The sequence below is a fragment of the Ceratosolen solmsi genome, unplaced genomic scaffold, assembly GCF_000503995.2.
Source record: "Ceratosolen solmsi marchali unplaced genomic scaffold, CerSol_1.0 scaffold6, whole genome shotgun sequence".
In the NCBI taxonomy this organism is placed as follows: domain Eukaryota; kingdom Metazoa; phylum Arthropoda; class Insecta; order Hymenoptera; family Agaonidae; genus Ceratosolen; species Ceratosolen solmsi.
Genome location: NW_011948414.1, coordinates 2,448,275 through 2,467,751, shown reverse-complemented (window position 1 = coordinate 2,467,751; position 19,477 = coordinate 2,448,275). Strand labels below are relative to the sequence as shown.

General features: G+C 24.1%; 2 protein-coding genes across 3 annotated transcripts; one reads left to right on the top strand and one right to left on the bottom strand.

Moving 5' to 3' along the window:
* Positions 1–5,251: 5,251 nt before the first annotated feature.
* LOC105367815 (uncharacterized) lies at positions 5,252–11,122 on the top strand. Of its 2 annotated transcripts, XR_913077.1 has the most exons (4): positions 5,252–5,663; positions 7,839–8,108; positions 10,328–10,449; positions 10,868–10,931. XR_913077.1 is itself a non-coding variant. In XM_011506625.1 (3 exons), the coding sequence occupies exons 1-3, from the start codon at positions 5,421–5,423 to the stop codon at positions 11,024–11,026; spliced, it is 672 nt and encodes a 223-aa protein (XP_011504927.1). In that variant the 5' UTR covers positions 5,256–5,420; the 3' UTR covers positions 11,027–11,122. The 2 variants fall into 2 exon arrangements, 1 of the variants encoding a protein (XP_011504927.1); XM_011506625.1 differs by lacking the exon at positions 10,328–10,449 and having other exon boundaries at positions 5,256–5,663; positions 10,868–11,122.
* A 3,599-nt stretch (positions 11,123–14,721) lies between these two features.
* On the bottom strand, positions 14,722–16,194 carry LOC105367814 (zinc finger protein 622). Its single transcript, XM_011506624.1, has 2 exons — positions 15,455–16,194; positions 14,722–15,200 (listed from the first exon to the last, which is right to left on the bottom strand). Exons 1-2 carry the CDS (start codon positions 16,131–16,133, stop codon positions 14,722–14,724), a joined length of 1,158 nt encoding a protein of 385 aa, XP_011504926.1. The 5' UTR covers positions 16,134–16,194.
* Positions 16,195–19,477: the final 3,283 nt, after the last annotated feature.

The window sequence follows — 19,477 nt, the reverse complement described above, 5'->3', positions numbered from 1 at the left end:
ATACCGTATACATCTTATTATATATATAATTATGATAAAATAAGATGTACACGGTATTTTACATATTACTTAACTTGTTAAACTTTAGATAAATTTATTCAATGAGAACATAGTTTTATATAAATATATTAAAATATTTAATATGCACTATATATGTATCTACGCATTTAATGTAAGTACTGCAGAATTATTTATTGATAATCTAAAACTGCAAATCAATTATCAAATGGTATTTTTTTGAACTTTAAGCATAATAAATAATCTAATTTTTTCAATATCGATAATTTTATAACTCTTTAAAAGTATATGAAAATAACCTTCTTTGATCTGACATTACGTCTATATATATATATATATATATATATATATATAATTCATTTGTTTAATTGCCAAAAAGTTTTTAAATAAAAATTAAATAAAGTTTTTTATATTACATTCTCAAATTAGTATACTGCGGAAAACATTAATAATCATAAAGTTAAAAATTATGTGACTTAAAAGGGCTTACAGAAATTTTTAATTTACAGTAACCTTAATAGGCATGTTTATTGATAATCACAGAAATAACATGATTGCTTATTATATTAATATTCAAAAGTAAATGATATGTCATAAAGTTAGATTTATGTACTATTAAATGAAAAATTACAGGTCAATGTATGAGATTAAATAGAATAATGAATATATATGAGAGCTTCGTTAAAATATAATCTTTTAAAATATAATCTTATAAAGATAGACAGTAAATTAGAGAAAAACGATGACAGAGAAATTGTTGTTAAAATAATGAATGTAGAAGCGCGCACGCGCGTGCCTGTGTGTGCGACTAAGAGAGAGAGAGAGAGAGAGAGAGAGAGAGAGAGAGTAGAAAATTTCATAGGCAGTAAGCGCTTTGAATTGGGTCAATCAATATAATGGACCCTTTTCCATGGAGCTTGGGTACGTCCACTACGAAACCTCCCTCCTCATATTTTTACCATAAGCTGTTATTGTAACTAAAATTTCATCGTGATTAACATACATCTACCTTTTATTGCCTATTAATTTAAACTATTGAAATCTAAATGAAAATAATATACCATATGAAAAATACAAATTTCTTTATTATAAATTATTATTTTAATATAATGAAAAATTAAAAAAAAAAAAAAACTATTAATCGATTGTTTGTTTTTTTTTTTGTTGAGTTTATTAAAGTATAAGAACCTACTATTATGCACTATTATCTTCTTAAAAAGAAGGTTGATGAAATTATCATTCAAAAATATTCTAATAAGATCTAAAATTCAATTTTATTATTTTGCTGACTCATAGAATTATTAATAATAAGCTTCTTTATTTTAGCTTATACATAAGTTAGTTACTATATTTTTCTAATTCTCCTTAGTTATATTAACTTAATTACTAATTGATAATATTTATCAATATGAAAGATTTGTTAATAAATTAGTTATTAATCTTTCTAATTGATTAATTGTATTGAAAAGTATCTTATTTAAAACTACAGATTTCAATACATATTACAAACAAAATTGAAATTGATATCATTAGAATATTTAACTATTTTTCTAATATAATTTTTTAACTGTATATTATGTTCATCAATATTTCATGTTTCAGGAAGAGAATAAATAATAAAATAATAAAAGATTTGACATTTATATTTGTAAAGTTTTATTGGTCTTTGGTAGACTGTAGAAGATATTAAATGAAAAAATAGATACATTTGTACAACATAAAATAATAAATTAATCAACTCTTTATCTTTGTTAAACGCATTGAATGTGCATTACATAAAATTATTTACAGTAAGAATAATAATAATGATTATAAGGTTGAATTGTAGTGATTTTGGCAGTAGAATTATGAATGATGGTCAGATAAATGGATATATCTAAATGTGAATTTAAATACACGGAGAGAGAGAGAGAGAGAGAGAGAGAGAGAGAAAGCGTTCATCCTATGAATTTTGTATAGTAATATCTTAGTCTTCTTGGTAGGAACAATTATATTATATATCTATGATCCTAATGTTGTTCGTGATTCGTGTATTTTAGTACTTAAAATTTTCCTTTTTTTCAAAAATTCTGCAACCGGAAATCAATAAGCACGAGTATTAACGACGGATTTAAGCGCTTCTATTTGAAAATCTGATTTCATCTCTAATGTTGTTTTTATAGCCCATTCACTGCATTCAATATAAAGCTGTTCTAGCTGTTTTAGAATAAACTTCTTTTTTCCATAAACTTCGACATCAAGCAGTTTTTGTCTGTTACTGAGATACGATTAACGATAATGCATATATAATGTTTTATTCATTTGACAATTAATACAATCAATATATGTTTTTTTTTATTTGAATTATTCCATTAATTTAAAACTTTCTCATATTTACAAACTACTAAAAGTATTAATCTACTTAATTGTATTAAATGCTTCGATCCAAAGTAATTAAAAAAAAAAAAAAAATATCAGTAATATAAAATAATAAAGATATATCAATAAGCCTTTGCACTTGCCAGAATAACATATATATAGTAGCAATTTCAATGTTACTATTTTAATATTGAATGAATTGTAAACAAATTACGCATTGCAATATCTAATAACTTCTGTTATTTCAATGGTATTTTAAATATAAAATTTTTCATAAATGTTTATGGCTGCATTAGATAAATATATGTTAAATGAATACAATGAACTGGTACATATTGCCAATATACAAATTTGAAATCAACATTGAAAGATAAACAGAAAATATTGATGGTGGTATAATTATAACTTTTCTGGCTCTATAATGTCAAGTGAACTGAAATAGAAATGCTGATCTCAATTCAAATTAAACTTAAAATTCCGCTAATATTACAAAATATTTTAAGACGTAAAATGTATTATTTGTAGTTAAAAATTGCATGGAAGAATATAGTTGTAGTTTTGAAAAATCACTAGCTGTATTATTATAATATATCAAATTGCAAGGAATTACAATACAATATATTTGTCACATTAGTGATGAAAGGAAATGGATTATTTATTAAAATAGTTTATCAATTTTATATATTTTAATGAAGCACGCAAAAAAACTGAAATTTTATTAATTTATATTATATGCGCAGCATTAATCTTACTCTCTTTATAAGCTCTTTGATTTATAAAATTGACCTTGTAAATTAATTTAATATGTCACGAAAGATTATTTAACATTTTTATAAATTTTTTTTTTTATCTCTCTACGGATAAAAACTATGGTCACCATACGTTGATTTAATATCAAAAAATAAAATTTCTATTTTTCTATTAAATTTATTTAAGAACAATGTTTTTTTGTTCTTATTCCCAAATAAAAAGTCAAATATAATTCAAAATAATATTCAAATGTTAATGTGTATATTTTCTTAGAGATTAACTTATTTCAGAAAGAACTACTGAATATTGTTGTATATTTAAACTTTTCGATTATATGTACAAAGAGTAAAATATTGTGATCCTTCTATCAATTTTTCATAGCTAAATATTATAATTTAATACAGCTTTATAATTTTATTTTTATATTGTATAATATTCGAATAATAAAATAATAATAATACTAAAAGTAGCATGTCTTTAATTTAATTTTGTTTATCTGCATAATTTACAAATAAATTGCATTTATATGCTTTAAACATTGTGCGTGGAAAAATAGTTAATAGTTGTAAAAGTAAAGTGATTAAATCAATGACAATAAAATAGAAAAAGGAATTATTGTACTTTCCTTTATTAACATCTGTTTGATTGCAGCTCTCTTTCTTTCGCTTTTTAGGGGAGCTACGTCATGCAACACTTAATAAAATATTTCAGGACACTTTCCCTCTTGTACGCCACTTTACCCTTGCTTAACTCCTATTATAATAATAATTTTGAACTTGATTGTCATCAATTCATCTAAGTATCTCTGATATGAAATGCAGATTAAAAACGATTTATGATAATTGAAGTCCCAGGTAATTGCATAACTCCGTTCGGATTGTACTTTCATGCAATCTAAGGTGATTTAAAATTCCTAAGTACTAATTATAAATTCATTTAAAGTATTACTGCATAATTTTGTTAAAATTTTCATATATTCCTTATGCATTCGATGAATTATATCAAATAAAAAACAGCGAATAGTAAATATCGATCACTTATATTTGTTTACTTTTTTACCTTTAAGACAAATGAATATGTACGAATGAAAGCAATTGTCAATATATTAAATAATAAAAGAAAATTACTCAAATTCTTCATGAGACAAGAAGTTGGGAGAAAATTTTCTGGAATATTCCATTCAGCTAAAAATTTGCTAAACTGCAGGAAAAGCTATTTTCGACATTAAAGTGTTAAAAGCTTTTCTTGCATATGCAATGCTTCACACCGCTTATTCACCTATCAAATATATTTACTCAAATCAAATCAAATTTCAAAGAAAAAGAAACTACAAAAATAATTATGATTATTTATTAAATTTATTTGAATAAATTTTTTATTAATTTTTGATTAAACATTATATTTGATTATTTTAAAATTTTTATTAAATATTATTAATTGACGTGATATTAATTTAAGTACAGTTTAATCAAATAAAATTATCAGAAATTATACGATCATTTACTTAATTGAAAATAATAATTTAAGTATCGATATAATAAATGTTTACAAAGTCGTAGTTGTAATAAAATTTCAAAATACTATTTAAATAAGCCTTATTATAATTCTTGTAATGTGAAATTTCATAATTTCTACAGATATTGAAAGTCGAAGAATCATTGCCAGCCCTTGATTGTGTCACCACGAAATAAATTTATCATCTTTGAAATTTTGGTGAAAAACTTTTACGAAAACTCATGAAACAACTACTGCAATTTTACAGAAAACATTAAGCACAGTGCAAATATTTATCATATAATGTATCTGAAATTATTTATCGGGAACAGTCTGCAAGCAAATTATACCAAATATCCGTTCTGTAAAGCACAGTGCAAATATTTATCATATAATGTATCTGAAATTATTTATCGGGAACAGTCTGCAAGCAAATTATACCAAATATCCGTTCTGTAAAAATTATTAATTTTCCATCGCCTCCCCCCCCCCCCCCCCCGCCATTCAACCCCAAACATCCGTATCTCCTAGCGCTCCAACTCGCATTCACTCTTTTCCTAACCAATTAATTCTCTGTCTTTACGTATGCCTATACAGATCTCTCGCTTCCTCCCACCCTGCCAGCTTCCATCCCGTATCGCACCAGATATATCAGAAGGGAAGACGGATGCGTGCACACGTACGGCGTTAACAAGGGGGCGAGAGCGACATAGGTCCACATGCGCACTCGGGTCGGCAGTCGGTCCTGAGCTACGGGCAACCCAGGCCGAGTGTGACGCGCGTAACGCAACGGCTCCTCGATGTCGTCGTCCTCGGCACCGTCATCCCCGGGCGAGACTAAAGGCCTCCGCTGCACACCAGTGCCCTCAAAGCGCTACCACGACGTTCTCGAGCACCTCAAGTACAATTTCTTCGCGGACGAGCCCCTCAACCGGGCGATTGGCCTCTGTCGCAAGGGCGAGTCGCACCAGGAGCTCGAGCGTCACTGTCTCTTTACTCTCGCACAGGGGATATCGTGCATGATCGTCGACGAAGGGGATAAGGTAGTGCGACGGCGACTTTTAGTCGCTTGGCGCGAATTTTGCCTAATAATCAAATCGCGCATTTTTCCCTCGGGCTGACGAAATATTCTCTGCCTTAGAATACTCACAGATTTCCATTACTTTTCCCTCATCGAGCAATAATAATAAACTTGAGTCGAATAACACGGCCCCTACGCGTACATTTTACACGAAAATGTCAACAAATAATTTACAAAAAATAAATCTATTATAACATACAGAAATCAGTAAATGGTCCGATAAAATAGAATTTTCACTCGTTTGGAGTGATTTTTGAGGTTATGACTTAGAATATCGTTTGAAATGTTAGATAATCCTTGGAGTGAAAAAATTACTCAAACGAGTTATATAAATGTTTTTAATAGAATTTTCATTACCATGATTTAATTGAAATATAAACGAATAAATGTAAATTCATTGTTGGCGAGATAAAATAATTTTTTCTTTATTCAAATTTTTTCAATGTTATTGAGTATATTGTGGTATGTAAACCACAAACGTTTTTTGAAATAAATACGTCACTGAAGCACTTGGATTATAAATGCAATTTTACATATTATTAAAAATATTTAATTCTAAAGAAAATCAGAATCCATGCATTACCGAACGTTATCTTTATTTAGAAAGAAGATTAAATTTTTTTAAAGTGAAGTTTTTTAAAGTTTGGATTATTAGTTTATACTAAATATTTATGCTTAATATTATGTTATGTTAATATTTTTAGAATTGTTTTCATTTTAAATTCAATAGACTAATCATTATTTCAATACAAAATTTTACGATTTCATTATAATGAATTATTCATAACAGAATATACGTTTATAACGCATATGAAATAGTAAATTAAATTAATAATTGATCGAGCATAAAACAATATATATTAATATGTAATATCGATAAAAATACATTATTAAATAAATTCTATTAAATAAAAGACTATCCTATTAAATAATAGGATAAAATTATAATTGTAAAACATCGCTGTTTATGTATAAGAATGAAATTAAACTCACAAAATGCTTAATCATTGTTAGAAGAGAAGGAAGCTAATGATTTCTAAGAAAATAGTTGATATTTATGGTTCATCTATTTCACAGAGACATACTCGCTTATAAATAAAATTAATATGTAAACATGATAAATCTCTAGTCAATTTATTACGATTGCTAACAATTTTCTTATCTGTGCATTATTTTTCAGCTTAAATTTAATAAAATGACACATATAAATTAATGATCATCGATGTAAAACTTCTGCCATATTAACAGTAAATTACTTATTTATATTGAGGAAAAAATAAAATTAAAATACAAGTAGCTTAAACAATACTATTGTTTATTTTTACGTATTTATTTCGCCAGATAATTTTTCTTTTAATTAACATTATTTAATAAATAAATTTCAATTAAAAAATCAATTAAAAATCTTTAATAAATAAATACAAACTAAATAAATATATTTCTTAGTCAATAATAATAGTTACTTTATACGTTTGGCGTTTTATAATTAACGTTATTCTAATGGATATTTATATACATATTTAGAAAACTTGAGTCATCGACTAAATTTAAATTATGTATTTCAATTACACTACACTGCAGCAATCATAAATCGATAGAAAATTATCAAGATAAATTAATTTTTTGTTTCCGTTTAAAAATGATTATATTATTCATCTAATGCATCTGCATTTTAATGGAAATACTTCATTCACTGCAACTAATATGATTTTGAAACGATCGATAAAATTACAAATTTGGCGAAATTATCAAAACCATCCTGTAATTTATATGTCAACAAGGCGCTCGCAGACCTAAAAGTCTAGCCATAAATGAAATCAACTTTCACAAAATTATCAATTACATTAATATTAAGACGTATTTTATATAAATATCAATATTAAACAGTTTATATGATTAATTTAAGTAGTAGGTCGAGTAGAGATACAAATTCAGAGTATATACTTATACTCGCTACTTCAAGCTTCATCCTCATCCTCTGTTAAAAGAAATTTTATAAAAAAATCCAATACGTTCTCACATTGATGCTCTGAAATAATTAATTTGCCTTGCCATTTTAACCTTGTCGTGACTATGAATTGCATAATAACTAGGTTGGCTTTAATTCCATTATCCCGAACGCACTGTTCGATTATAGATCGTCGGTACCGCACTCAATGGTATCGTGAAACGTGGCGAGCGCGAAGAGTGCGAGCGCCGTCTCGCTGAGCTTCAGGACGATAAATTCAAAAGCATCTTTGGACTACTTTACAAGATCAACGAGAAAGTTGACATATTCGCTAAGTACGACGTCGATGAGCTTTTCGACTGTCGCATACTGAGCGTGGATGAAACATTCAGGGGAAAGGGTCTAGCGGATCTCCTTATTAAGAACAGCCTTAAAATCGCAAAAGATGCTGGGTTTAAGGTGACTTTCATATTTTATTACATTTGTAGTTTATGTATACGTCGAGCACGGAAACTAATTATTTTTTTGTGTGTCAGAATTATTATGTATTATTGAGTATCTACTTTATCGACTTAATGTTTTAGTGTTAAGTACTTTCTGCAAATTGCTGAACTTCCGAAAGCTATTTACTGTGTGTGGCAATTGCTACGTTACTTGCAAGCTTACAATATTTTGAGCCATGACAATTTCATAAATTTTTAATTCACGAATTGATTCCTTGGAGCATCCGGCCATTGGAAATGTGTCTGGTTTACATGTATAAAGTGAAATAAAACAAAATAACCGTCATGCATATCATTTAAAATAATAAAAATTTTACAAATTGAAGGGGAATTTAATACTAATCTGAATAAATCAAATAACAAGCTATGTATACTGCAATATTATTCAGAATGTTTCATGTTTAAAGTCTTTGTTATAATGGAATTCTTAAAATTCAAAGGGATTATAAGTTTATTAATTTTAATTTTAACGAATTTTTACTTTTGATCATATTGAATAAAATTTCTAATTTTACTAAATGCAAATACTGCTATTATTTCTATATGTTAACGATTTTATTTAATAAAAAACACGTTTCTTCACTTTACATAAAGAGTTTATTATTAATGTTATATTGAAAATGTACAATCAACATTAATATTACAAATTTACTAGAAATGCTTCATCGATTAAAAAAAGAAAGAATTTATTTTACCGTGACAATTATTTATAATAATAAATGTATCGATCTTAAAATAGCACTAAATAATATTTTTTACAATATAATCTTATTGTTAGAGTAATCTTAATTTTTTTATTATGATTTTTCATTGTTAAAAAATTGTTTTTTATGCATAATTATTAAAAGGTTGTAGTTAATGAATAAAAGAAAAATATATTTATATGTTTATAAATTTTTATTGAGAATGCAAATGACTTTTAATTGCAAGACAAAATATTTTAAATATTAGTTCCGTAAAAAAATCAACGAGTTATTATATGTAAAATTTAACGGAATATTCTATAACAATTATTATTCATTCATTTTGTTATTTATTTGTAATATGATATGGGTATTACAATGGAAGTCATCTACTGCATAATATTATTTACTATAATTTTTTAATGCAATATTTATTAACCTTAAAATCTAAAAGTATTATATTAAAGTGAGAAATTAAAAGTGCTAAAGCAAATAATAACTGTATCATTAAAAAAAAAGGTAGATATTCGATGACTTGACTTGATAGAATTATCGTTATATGCTTTTAAAAATTGCATCCCAAAGAGCAATTTAATCGTATGTAAATTAAATTGACAAAAATTTACTCAATTTTTAAAAAACTAAATCATATGTTAGTTACTAATTAAATTATACCTGATTAAATGCCTAATTACATAATTAAGTATGTAGATTAAAATTATTTATTAAAAATATTAATTTAATTTTTATCAATTAATAAGCTTTAACGAGAAATATTCTTCAAGATAACATAGCAAATGAATCAAATCATCGTAAAAGCTTTCGATTATAGCATGTAAAATATTGGCATTGTACGAACATGTGTAATCAATGTGGTTCTTTATTTATCATAAAATTATTCGAAATCATTAACAATATGATAGATAATTAGTGCTTGCATCGTTACCCAATAAATTATTATGACATAACATGCATTATGCAGATCATTTGTTTATAAATATAATGTGACGCATTTTCATTAAAATTATTCGATGTAAAAAATATTAAATTTCCTTAAAAACGAGAATTCTCTATTGCACGCTTTCATTAAATTTTCATCTATCAGAAATTAATCTAAAAAAAAAAAAAAAAAAAAAAAAAAAAAATTATACAAAATGAACTTAATAAAATTATTCATGTGCAAAATGCCGACGATATAAAAATATATTTTGATATTAATTTATTATAAAATTAATATTTTACAGAATTTAATTATTATAAATGTTCAAGTTAATTAATTATTTTAAAATAATTTAAATAAAATAATAAATCTTTTAATAACAAAATCTTAAACAAATATTTTTTTTTTTTTTTAATTATTGAGGAATCTACAAAATAAAAAATTATTTAAAATTTGGTGAGCCAATAAAAAATAACATTATTTTCTGCAGCTTAGGTTGTCATTCATACTTCGTACCCTCTGATGTTTGTCTCAATAATCTCTTTGTTTCAGCATGTCCCCCTAATGTGCATGGAACTTGGATGATATTGTCATATGTTTAAATAGAAAGTCTTTCAAAAATCTACCAAAAAGCGTCTGTATCTATATCTCTTACTGTCTGTCATTAAAACTCGGTGCGTTTATCGATCGAGCTCATGTGTCATGTACTCTATAAATTTCTTGAAGTGAAACGAATATTATCCGAAGTATTCAAATAAAACTTAATAAAAAATTTTTTTTATATTCAACACATTTATCGTTAATTAAATAGATAAATTTATTATTAAAATTATAATAAAGTTCAATATGTCCATTCGCGTTATATAGTTCATTATATGTTAGCGAACAAAGAAGAAGATATGCAAATTATTCGATAAAATAAAGATAATGTTTACGAATCTGATTATAAATCTGACAGTGTAATATTCATCTTTTTTTTACGTCGATATTTAAATTTAAAAGATTTAGATCGAAGAAATAACTTATCGCTCCAAGAAATTTGAGTACTTAATGATAAAGCAAGAAATTGTCATGAACGTAACGCTTTCCCAGGTTTTCAAAGCTGATTCAACAGGACTGTTCTCGCAGAAGGCGTTTTTAAAGAACGATTTCAAGATTATAACAGAAATCCGATATTCGGATGTGGATGAAAGGCTGAGACCTGGTCCGCCCCACGAAGCTCTCAAGCTGCTGGTAAAGATTCTGGATTAGAAAGTTTATTGAAATTATATTGAATCGAAAAGTTACTTGATAAAGCGAAACAATTAATTATGAAGATAATAAATATACATTACGAATTAGATGACGTAACACTAAAGTACTATAAAGTACATTTATCTGATTCATATAAGATATTTAATTCAGCAATCTATCAATTCTTTTCCTGATTTAATCAATTATAATAAATTTGTATTAATACTTTTAAGTTATATATTTTTCAATACTTTTATAAGAAATTTCATAATTACAAAATTTTTGAGACTCTTTTAGTTCGATAAAATTGTTTCTAAATCTTGTAACTCTTATTTTTATAATAGCAGTGTTAATTTTTATATTCTCATTTTATTACTTTAAAAAAGAGCATATATATATATATATATATATATATATATATATGTAGTCATAAAGAAATTAAAGTAGTGATTAAAGAAAATAATCTATTTAAATTAAAGGTCACATAATGACTTCACATTCAAAAGGCACTACAATAAAATCTTTCATTTATTGATCATATTAAAGTCAGATATAACAAGTATTTTAAAAGAAAAATCTTTTCAAAAGTTATGATAAAGCTATTATTTCTATTACTGAAATAATAATTATTCTTGACATAAGTAAAATTCTAACTATGACGGTCATACTTTTATATATAAAAAAGTATTTGTGTTTATTGATGAAATATTTAAAAATAGGTGATACTTTATGATAAACACATTTAAATTAAAAATACATAGTTTTTATACACAGAAGTTTATTGTTTATTATTATTCATATATATAATATTTATAACATATTATATTTTATATTTTTCTCTATATATATTTGTCTTTAATAAAATCAATTTTATTGTCAATTATACATGAAAAGATATTTAAAAAATATCTAATACATTTTATATGTGTAGAATAAAATATATCATTTCAGTATTCATTTACATTAGCAAAAGAGAAATTTAAACTTTACTTTCGATTAACATAAATATTTCTTAAAATGAGAAATAATCCACCCTTTTACAATTCTTCGCTGTAGAAGGATGCATTAAAAAAAAATAATATTTATAAATTTTTTAATCATTTTTTGAATGATATTTAACATCTTAATTGCTATAAGTTATTTCTTTTTAATAGATTATATGATCATAATAAATTAATTTTTAAATTAAAGTTTTTTGTGAATATACATATACGTATGTAAGTAATACAAGTACAAATATTGATGTATTTATTAATAATCGTCGTTGATCGTATGACAATAAGAGCTCTCTAAAATTAAATAACAATCACATGTAAAAAAAAAAAATAATAATAAATACGGCGTATTAAATACATTTTCGTGTTTTAAAAGAGTTAAACCGTCATCTTATCTATTGTATAAATACAATTACACATTAAAAAATTAAGCTTAAAATAATTATGTTTAATAGTCTTTTTAAATACAGTTAATTAATTTGATAATTAATTTTTAAAGTATAAATATTTTCATTAAAAACGTTAGCAAATCTAAATATTTATTTTAAATAAAATTCGAAAGATTTTTCTAAAATACTATTTTATAAATACCGACTATTTAAGCATATTTTTTAAGAATTTATAAAATTATTTTTGTACTAATACTTTTACATAAAACTGGTTAAGCTGGTGGTTAATAAAAGTCTATCTAGCAAGCTGTTATGTGCCCAAATTATATTGTCCTTTAGTAATATTGCAATTTAGAGTTTTGATCCGTAGCATCTTAATAATTTATTTTTGTACTAATTTAAACAACAATAAACAAAAATATTTTATATTTTCACAAAATTTTTTTATTATATTTACAAATAAAAATATAATTAGTATTAAAATTGTTGCAAATGTTAATCTAGATATTTAACTGTATATTTGTCATAGTTTCGTAATATACAAACAAAGAAGCAAAGAAAGTGATGAAATATTTTCGAATTAGCCTTTCCTATAATCAATATATTTTTACACTCTTATTTTCAATTCAAAAATATTTCAAATTCTAAATTTTTTTTTAAAGCAAATGTATTAAAAATAAAAAAAAATTTTTTTGAAAATTTTTATTGTAAAAATTTTAACTCACACTTAAGAATTGATTGTAATATTTTATACTATAAATGTAAATTAATAATAGAATATATAAATACGACTTTATTTTTAAATTTAACTTATAATAATTTTATGGTGCAAAATTAAATTTTATGCCGTAAAATTTAAAGAAAAATGACATATTAATTATATTTTATCTCTTACATTTATAAATTATAAGTAATTACTAAAAGGAAAATAAAGAAAAATGTAATTATTTAATGATACAATGCTACAAAACATTAATTGCATACATTTTTGACAATTGCAGGACAATTAATGTATTAAAAAAAATCGTACCTTTTTCTTCTAATCAACGAATTTAAAGTAGCATTGCCACATTTATGTCGCACTGTATATTCAAAGAACCATTGATAAATAATTTAAAAATTTAATAGCGTAATGAAATATACTCTATTTTAAAAAATACATAAAAATGTTAATGATCAAGGAATCATAATTATATATTTACAATAAAATTTTAGATAAGTATGTCCACGAAAGTACTGTATAATAGCTCGATATTTTGTTGGCGAGAGTAGATATCTTGTTATTTTATAAAAATGTCTATTAAATAAATATTCGAGTTTATGACTTACATTTTATTAAACCCTTACCATCATCAGTATTACATTTATATCCTTGAATTTATTATTGTACTGCTAATTCAATTAATTTTTATATTTATATAATCATCACTGATTTATAATTTATTCTATTATATTATATTATAATATAATTTATTTATTCACATGTACATATTTTTTTGAACACTATTATTAGTTGCAATTATATTAAAATGTAATATTCTAAAGACGATTGACAAAAATTTATGCTATTGAAGTTTAATCGTATTTCTAAATTTTAGATCAAATTATTCTAATAAAAATAATAATTCAATATAATAAAGTATTCTTACTTATTGATTTAAGTTATTAACACGTGTTTTGAAACTTTGTTAGTTTTGTTTTTATTTTGTTTGATTTTATCAATTTTAATGATAAATTTTGAATATTATTATAGTCCCATATATTTCAATGTTAATATAATAAAAAGATTTTACAAACTGTTCGTTTAATGATTTATTTTGGATCTTATAAATGTAATATTCTTATATAAATAGTAAATAGTACCTTATAGTTAGGAAAATAACAAAAAAAAAATTTGGAACACCACTTAACATTAAACATTTTATATATTATATATGTGTGTATATTGTGTGTGTTTGCGCGTTCGCGCCGATACATACATATGTATAATTTATATTTATATTTTCCCATATAGAAGAGTTTATGATAAACGATTTATTAATGAATATTAATAATTAACAGAATTTTCTAAATAAAGAAATACAATATTCTTTATTCACCAAATAGATATGAATATAAAAATTATATTAATATCAAATTACAAAATATTTTCATCTATATCTAATTTTGATCAGATTCTGTTATAATATTATTATATTACAATATTTCAATAGCTTCGATTAAAGTACATTTTCAACTTTAAAAAAAAACACATGCATTTACAAATACATTGTAAATACATTACAGTTAATACAATATTTGACATTATTTGATAGTAATACAAATAATTTTAAAAATTTATTTGTTGACGGAAATAAGTTTGCAATTTATTCGATTTAAAATTCAATTTGGTCGAGTATTTTTGTTGAATCCTTTGCATATACCTGATATCAATTATCTTTTGTTTAACAGCTTCCCGCTGAGTTCCAGTCCAACCCAATGATCGATACATTTTCAAAACCTTTTTTAACTTTTCAGTCTTTGGTACAGCTAATGCACGATTTGGATTCAGACTCTGTTTGTAATAACGCATAAGTGATCGATGACCAATAACTGAACCTGATGGTAAAACTATTTGATATTCTGTGTCATTCAATACCGGAATTTCTACTTCTTCGTTAGGATCTGATGTTTCGTTATCCGGATAGCTAGATGAATAATCATAAAAATCTGTATATTCTACCAATGCTTCACCCTCGTGTAACATTTTACAATGACCTTTGTCCAACATATGAGCTCTTACTGCGTCTGCACTTCTAAAGGCTTTGCCTAAATTAAAAAATAATTTTAATATTACGTTTGAATGTCATTAATTTTAAATTCAAATATATTATCTTTAAAATTAAAGATAAAATTATTTATAGAATAAGATATAGTATCCACTGATAAAATATATTATGTCTATGTAGATGTATTTATATATATTAACTTTATTTTAAAAATATTTAATTAAAACAAGTTCACAAATGTTATTGCAATCATTTTTATAATAAAATAAATAGTAAATTGAATTTTTTTATTACCTTTATTGTTACACCATATGCACATATAACCAGCAAAAATTTTTTCTCCTAAGTAAATAAGTAAACCTCTGATGTCTATACAATATTCAGGATCAGGGATAAAAAAAGAATGTTCTAATGTCATATGTTTTAAATTTCGTACCCAACTTTTACTATGGTGACTACAAAATAAGCAATTATTACTAATAACAGGATTATCTATAACTTCAACCCATTCATCGGAGTCAACTGAATCGGTATCCGAATCCATTTCAATATCATCAACAGAGTCATTACTATTTTCATTATTTTTCAATTTTGTCAATGGTACAGAATCAACAGAATGAACAATTTCTTCAATACTACTTAGCATTGGCTCATCCTCATTTAATGAAAGTGTGGTATTTATTTTAAGACTCTTTTCTTTATGTTTTTTGGATACTAAATGATTTTCATATTGATTTTTTGTATTAAAATGTTTTCTACATATTTTACATGTAACACTTTGTACTTCGTTCACTTTATCTGCTATACCATGGATTGCAACTCTTTTTTGAAATTCTTCGACCGTAACAGGTGGATAATCAATAACTTTTCTTTTTAAGTTATAGCGATGCCAATCTGATTTGTAATGTTGCCTTTGTATCTCTAAGTTGTGAAAGGCTAAGCGACATGTTATACAGGTAAAGAGCGATGTCATTTTTTAAATACTTTATTATGTATTATTTAAAACCATTCAGAAAAGATGAAAATTTAAGCAATTATAAATGCTGCTTTGATAGATGAATCCAGGCTTAATAATAATAATAACTTTTATTACGTAAGTGTCTTTAATTAAATAATCTGAAAAGTAAGTTTAACCTTAATACGTTTTTATCCACCCAATACATACAGACTTAACACAAATTATATCGATTTATTGAAATAATCTATAACAATTTCAGAAATATTACTGATGAAAATTTTAAATAATTATCTTTTAATGCACTATTCTTATTAATCCAAATTTTCTTACAATAGTAAAAAATGTACAAAAAAATATCATTTAAGATTATATATAAGAGTAACGTGACTAAATGTGTTACTTAAAAATTCAATAACAATTAATTCGTTCAAATGATAGGAAATAATTAATTCTTTATAAACATGATTATTAAGGGATAGCAAAAATAATACAAGCAAAAATTTTACTTCTAAACCAAACGTTTTTGTAAATATAAAATGTACTTACAAAATTTAAATATCTGAATATTATGTGCGAAGTACTTCTTAATACTTGTTCACAAATGTAATAAATTTTAAGGTTATACGGAGCATTCAAGCGATCCATTCATAAATATTAAAGATTATATGTATCTCAAATAGAATTAGACAAAACGAAATTCATTTGAATGGTTATTTTTAAATAAAAAATTCAATTTATCTATGTACGTATACTATAAGTAAAAAAATTCCATTTATATTTTCGAAATTATGTCAATATAGTTTTCAATATTTAAAAAAATAAATATTCTATGTTTAAAAACAATTTAAAAACTATTTATTTTAATAACATTTAAAAACTAAAAAATTTTAAATATATTTCTCAAAAGTATTAATTGACAAATAATATTTAATGATGTATTCAAATGAAAGGAAAATTTCTACTATTTAATAGCTTTTAATAAATAATTGATTTTATTTTTCAAGCAATTGAAAGATCTAGGAACAATATCTTCGATATTGTTTAATAAATGCATTAAAGCATATTATTTATTTTTCCTTTAATATTTATTTACTTTTATTACTATTCGAATTAGTTAATAAAATGATATGTTCCAAATATATTGCCATATTACGCATCAGCAGTCGTAAATTGATCATTAATTACAAAATTCTACGTATTATGTTTGAGAGAGTTTGCCAGGGGACGTTGAAATTGTCGCTGGCCGACGGTAATATAGTATCCCAAAAAACCTAATTGAGATATTAAAATATGATATGCATCAAGTTACATTTGGAGCTCCTTCAGAATGAGATATCACTTGTTCTGATGTATTTTATCTCTTTTCTTATCTTCATCCCTAGCATAGCGTTCCTACTCATGCATGGACATAGTCGCATCAATGACCTTTTTCAAAATTACCAATATGAAAAATTAATCTATATCTATTAATGATATTGATTTAGTAAAGTATTGAGTACTGTATTTCAAACTCATTGAAACATCTTTTAATAAATTTGATATAGGAGATGTGTATCGAAGAGATAAAACAATTTAACATTATATATTTCCATTTTTTAAGTGATAAAACAATTAAAAATTGTGGAATGTCTATATAGAAAATATTTTTGCATTGTATCAAGAATAATTGTATTTAAATTATTAGAGTATTTTTACAATGCAAAAGTAATTAAATTGTTGTAGATATTTTATAGAAAAGTATAAGCAAATAAAACAGCACCGATTAAAAATATTATACGCATTTTTTTCCTTCAAATTAATTAAAAAACGTATTTTACGACAAACAAATCCATTGATGCCTAAATTATGTAAAAATTATGAGTAGAATAAACGTTTTCCTATCTTTAATAAAAAATAGTTAATAAAGCATAGTTAATGTTTATTTTTATAGTAATAATGGACGTAATTATATATAGTACTGGAAATTGAGAAATTTTATATTAAAATAATAAATCAAATGATTAAACAAAATATTATAAAAATTTTATAGTTAACGAAATCCCATAGAGATTTGACAATGAATAAGAAAAAAAAATTGAAGATAGTAAAGATGAAAAATTGAAATTAATTTAAAAAATATCTGTTGAATAATTAAACAAAAACAAAAAAACAAAAAAAAACATATATATTAACTTGGAAAATATTTAGACAAAATTTTCATTTAAATTTTTTAAATAAATAGTATGATTGTTTTAAAGCTTTATATAGTTCGCATGAAATTGTCAATAATTTTCAAAATATTCAAGTTTGTGAGTGAAAATTTAACAAATTTAAATACTTTAAACAATCAAGCTGTATTCTCACAATATTGAATTGCATTTCAATGAAGTATTCGATAATTGTGAATAACTTATTGGAGATTCAATATTAAATTCTAAATTAGCAATACTTCAAACTAATATTTACCGATGAATATTATTTATGACCTCCAAATTCATATAAATTTCAACTGGATATTTGCGACTTAACTGAAATATTTATACTTCGTTTCATTTTCTTCATTCTTTTTAATAGAATATCAATTAATAAGTATCTAATTTCTAAGTCTAACAATTTAACAGCGAAAGTTCATTAATTAATAAGATCAATAATTACATTATTTAAAAATAGATATTTTAATTTTTTACGAATTACTTAATCTACGTAAATTATTGACATTTACATGTGTGCAATACTAATGAACTACATTTCTTGCTACTTTATAAGATTACAAATTTCATGCGCACATATTGGAGTATTAATTGATCGTACTTTATTTAAATACTTAAATCTAATGAGCAATATCTGAAACTTACCTATTCTATTATTTTTCACATCGTACGTATTCACTTAAACAACATATATGATTATACACATATAGTTTTCATACAAATATTATTGTATATGAAATTGTTGGATGTGAATTTAATGTGAATGTAAAATTAGAATTTAAAAAATAAAAATGTAATTTATTGTAAGTACGCGAAATTTAATAATAATGAGGTTCTGTAAGTGTTGTTATTTTTAAATGTCCTAAAAATTATTAGATAAGGAATTTTTATGCAAAATATGAAAAACAACTCAAAAAACATATTGAAACAGGCGCAAGTTTGAGAGCGGAAGTATAGAAAAAAAAGTATCGAGAATAAACGTTATGCCGTATACAATGAAGAATTAATTATAAAATATTTCGGCTATTTTCAATTTGCATTTTAGAATATGATTTTATTTAATTATATATTCAATTAAATTATATCCCTTTTATTAGATATTTTTGCTTTTGTATGTTACTGATATGAATTAAATTCAGAGCACTACACCAGTGTACGAAAGTCGGAAAT

Coding starts and splice junctions, on each gene's coding strand:
- LOC105367815 (XM_011506625.1), top strand. CDS start 5,421: ATGTCGTCGTCCTCGGCACCGTCATCCCCGGGCGAGACTAAAGGCCTC. Junction 5,664..7,838: donor TCGTCGACGAAGGGGATAAG/GTAGTGCGACGG, acceptor GTTCGATTATAG/ATCGTCGGTACCGCACTCAA. Junction 8,109..10,867: donor CAAAAGATGCTGGGTTTAAG/GTGACTTTCATA, acceptor ACGCTTTCCCAG/GTTTTCAAAGCTGATTCAAC.
- LOC105367814 (XM_011506624.1), bottom strand. CDS start 16,133: ATGACATCGCTCTTTACCTGTATAACATGTCGCTTAGCCTTTCACAAC. Junction 15,201..15,454: donor CATATGGTGTAACAATAAAG/GTAATAAAAAAA, acceptor TTTTTAATTTAG/GCAAAGCCTTTAGAAGTGCA.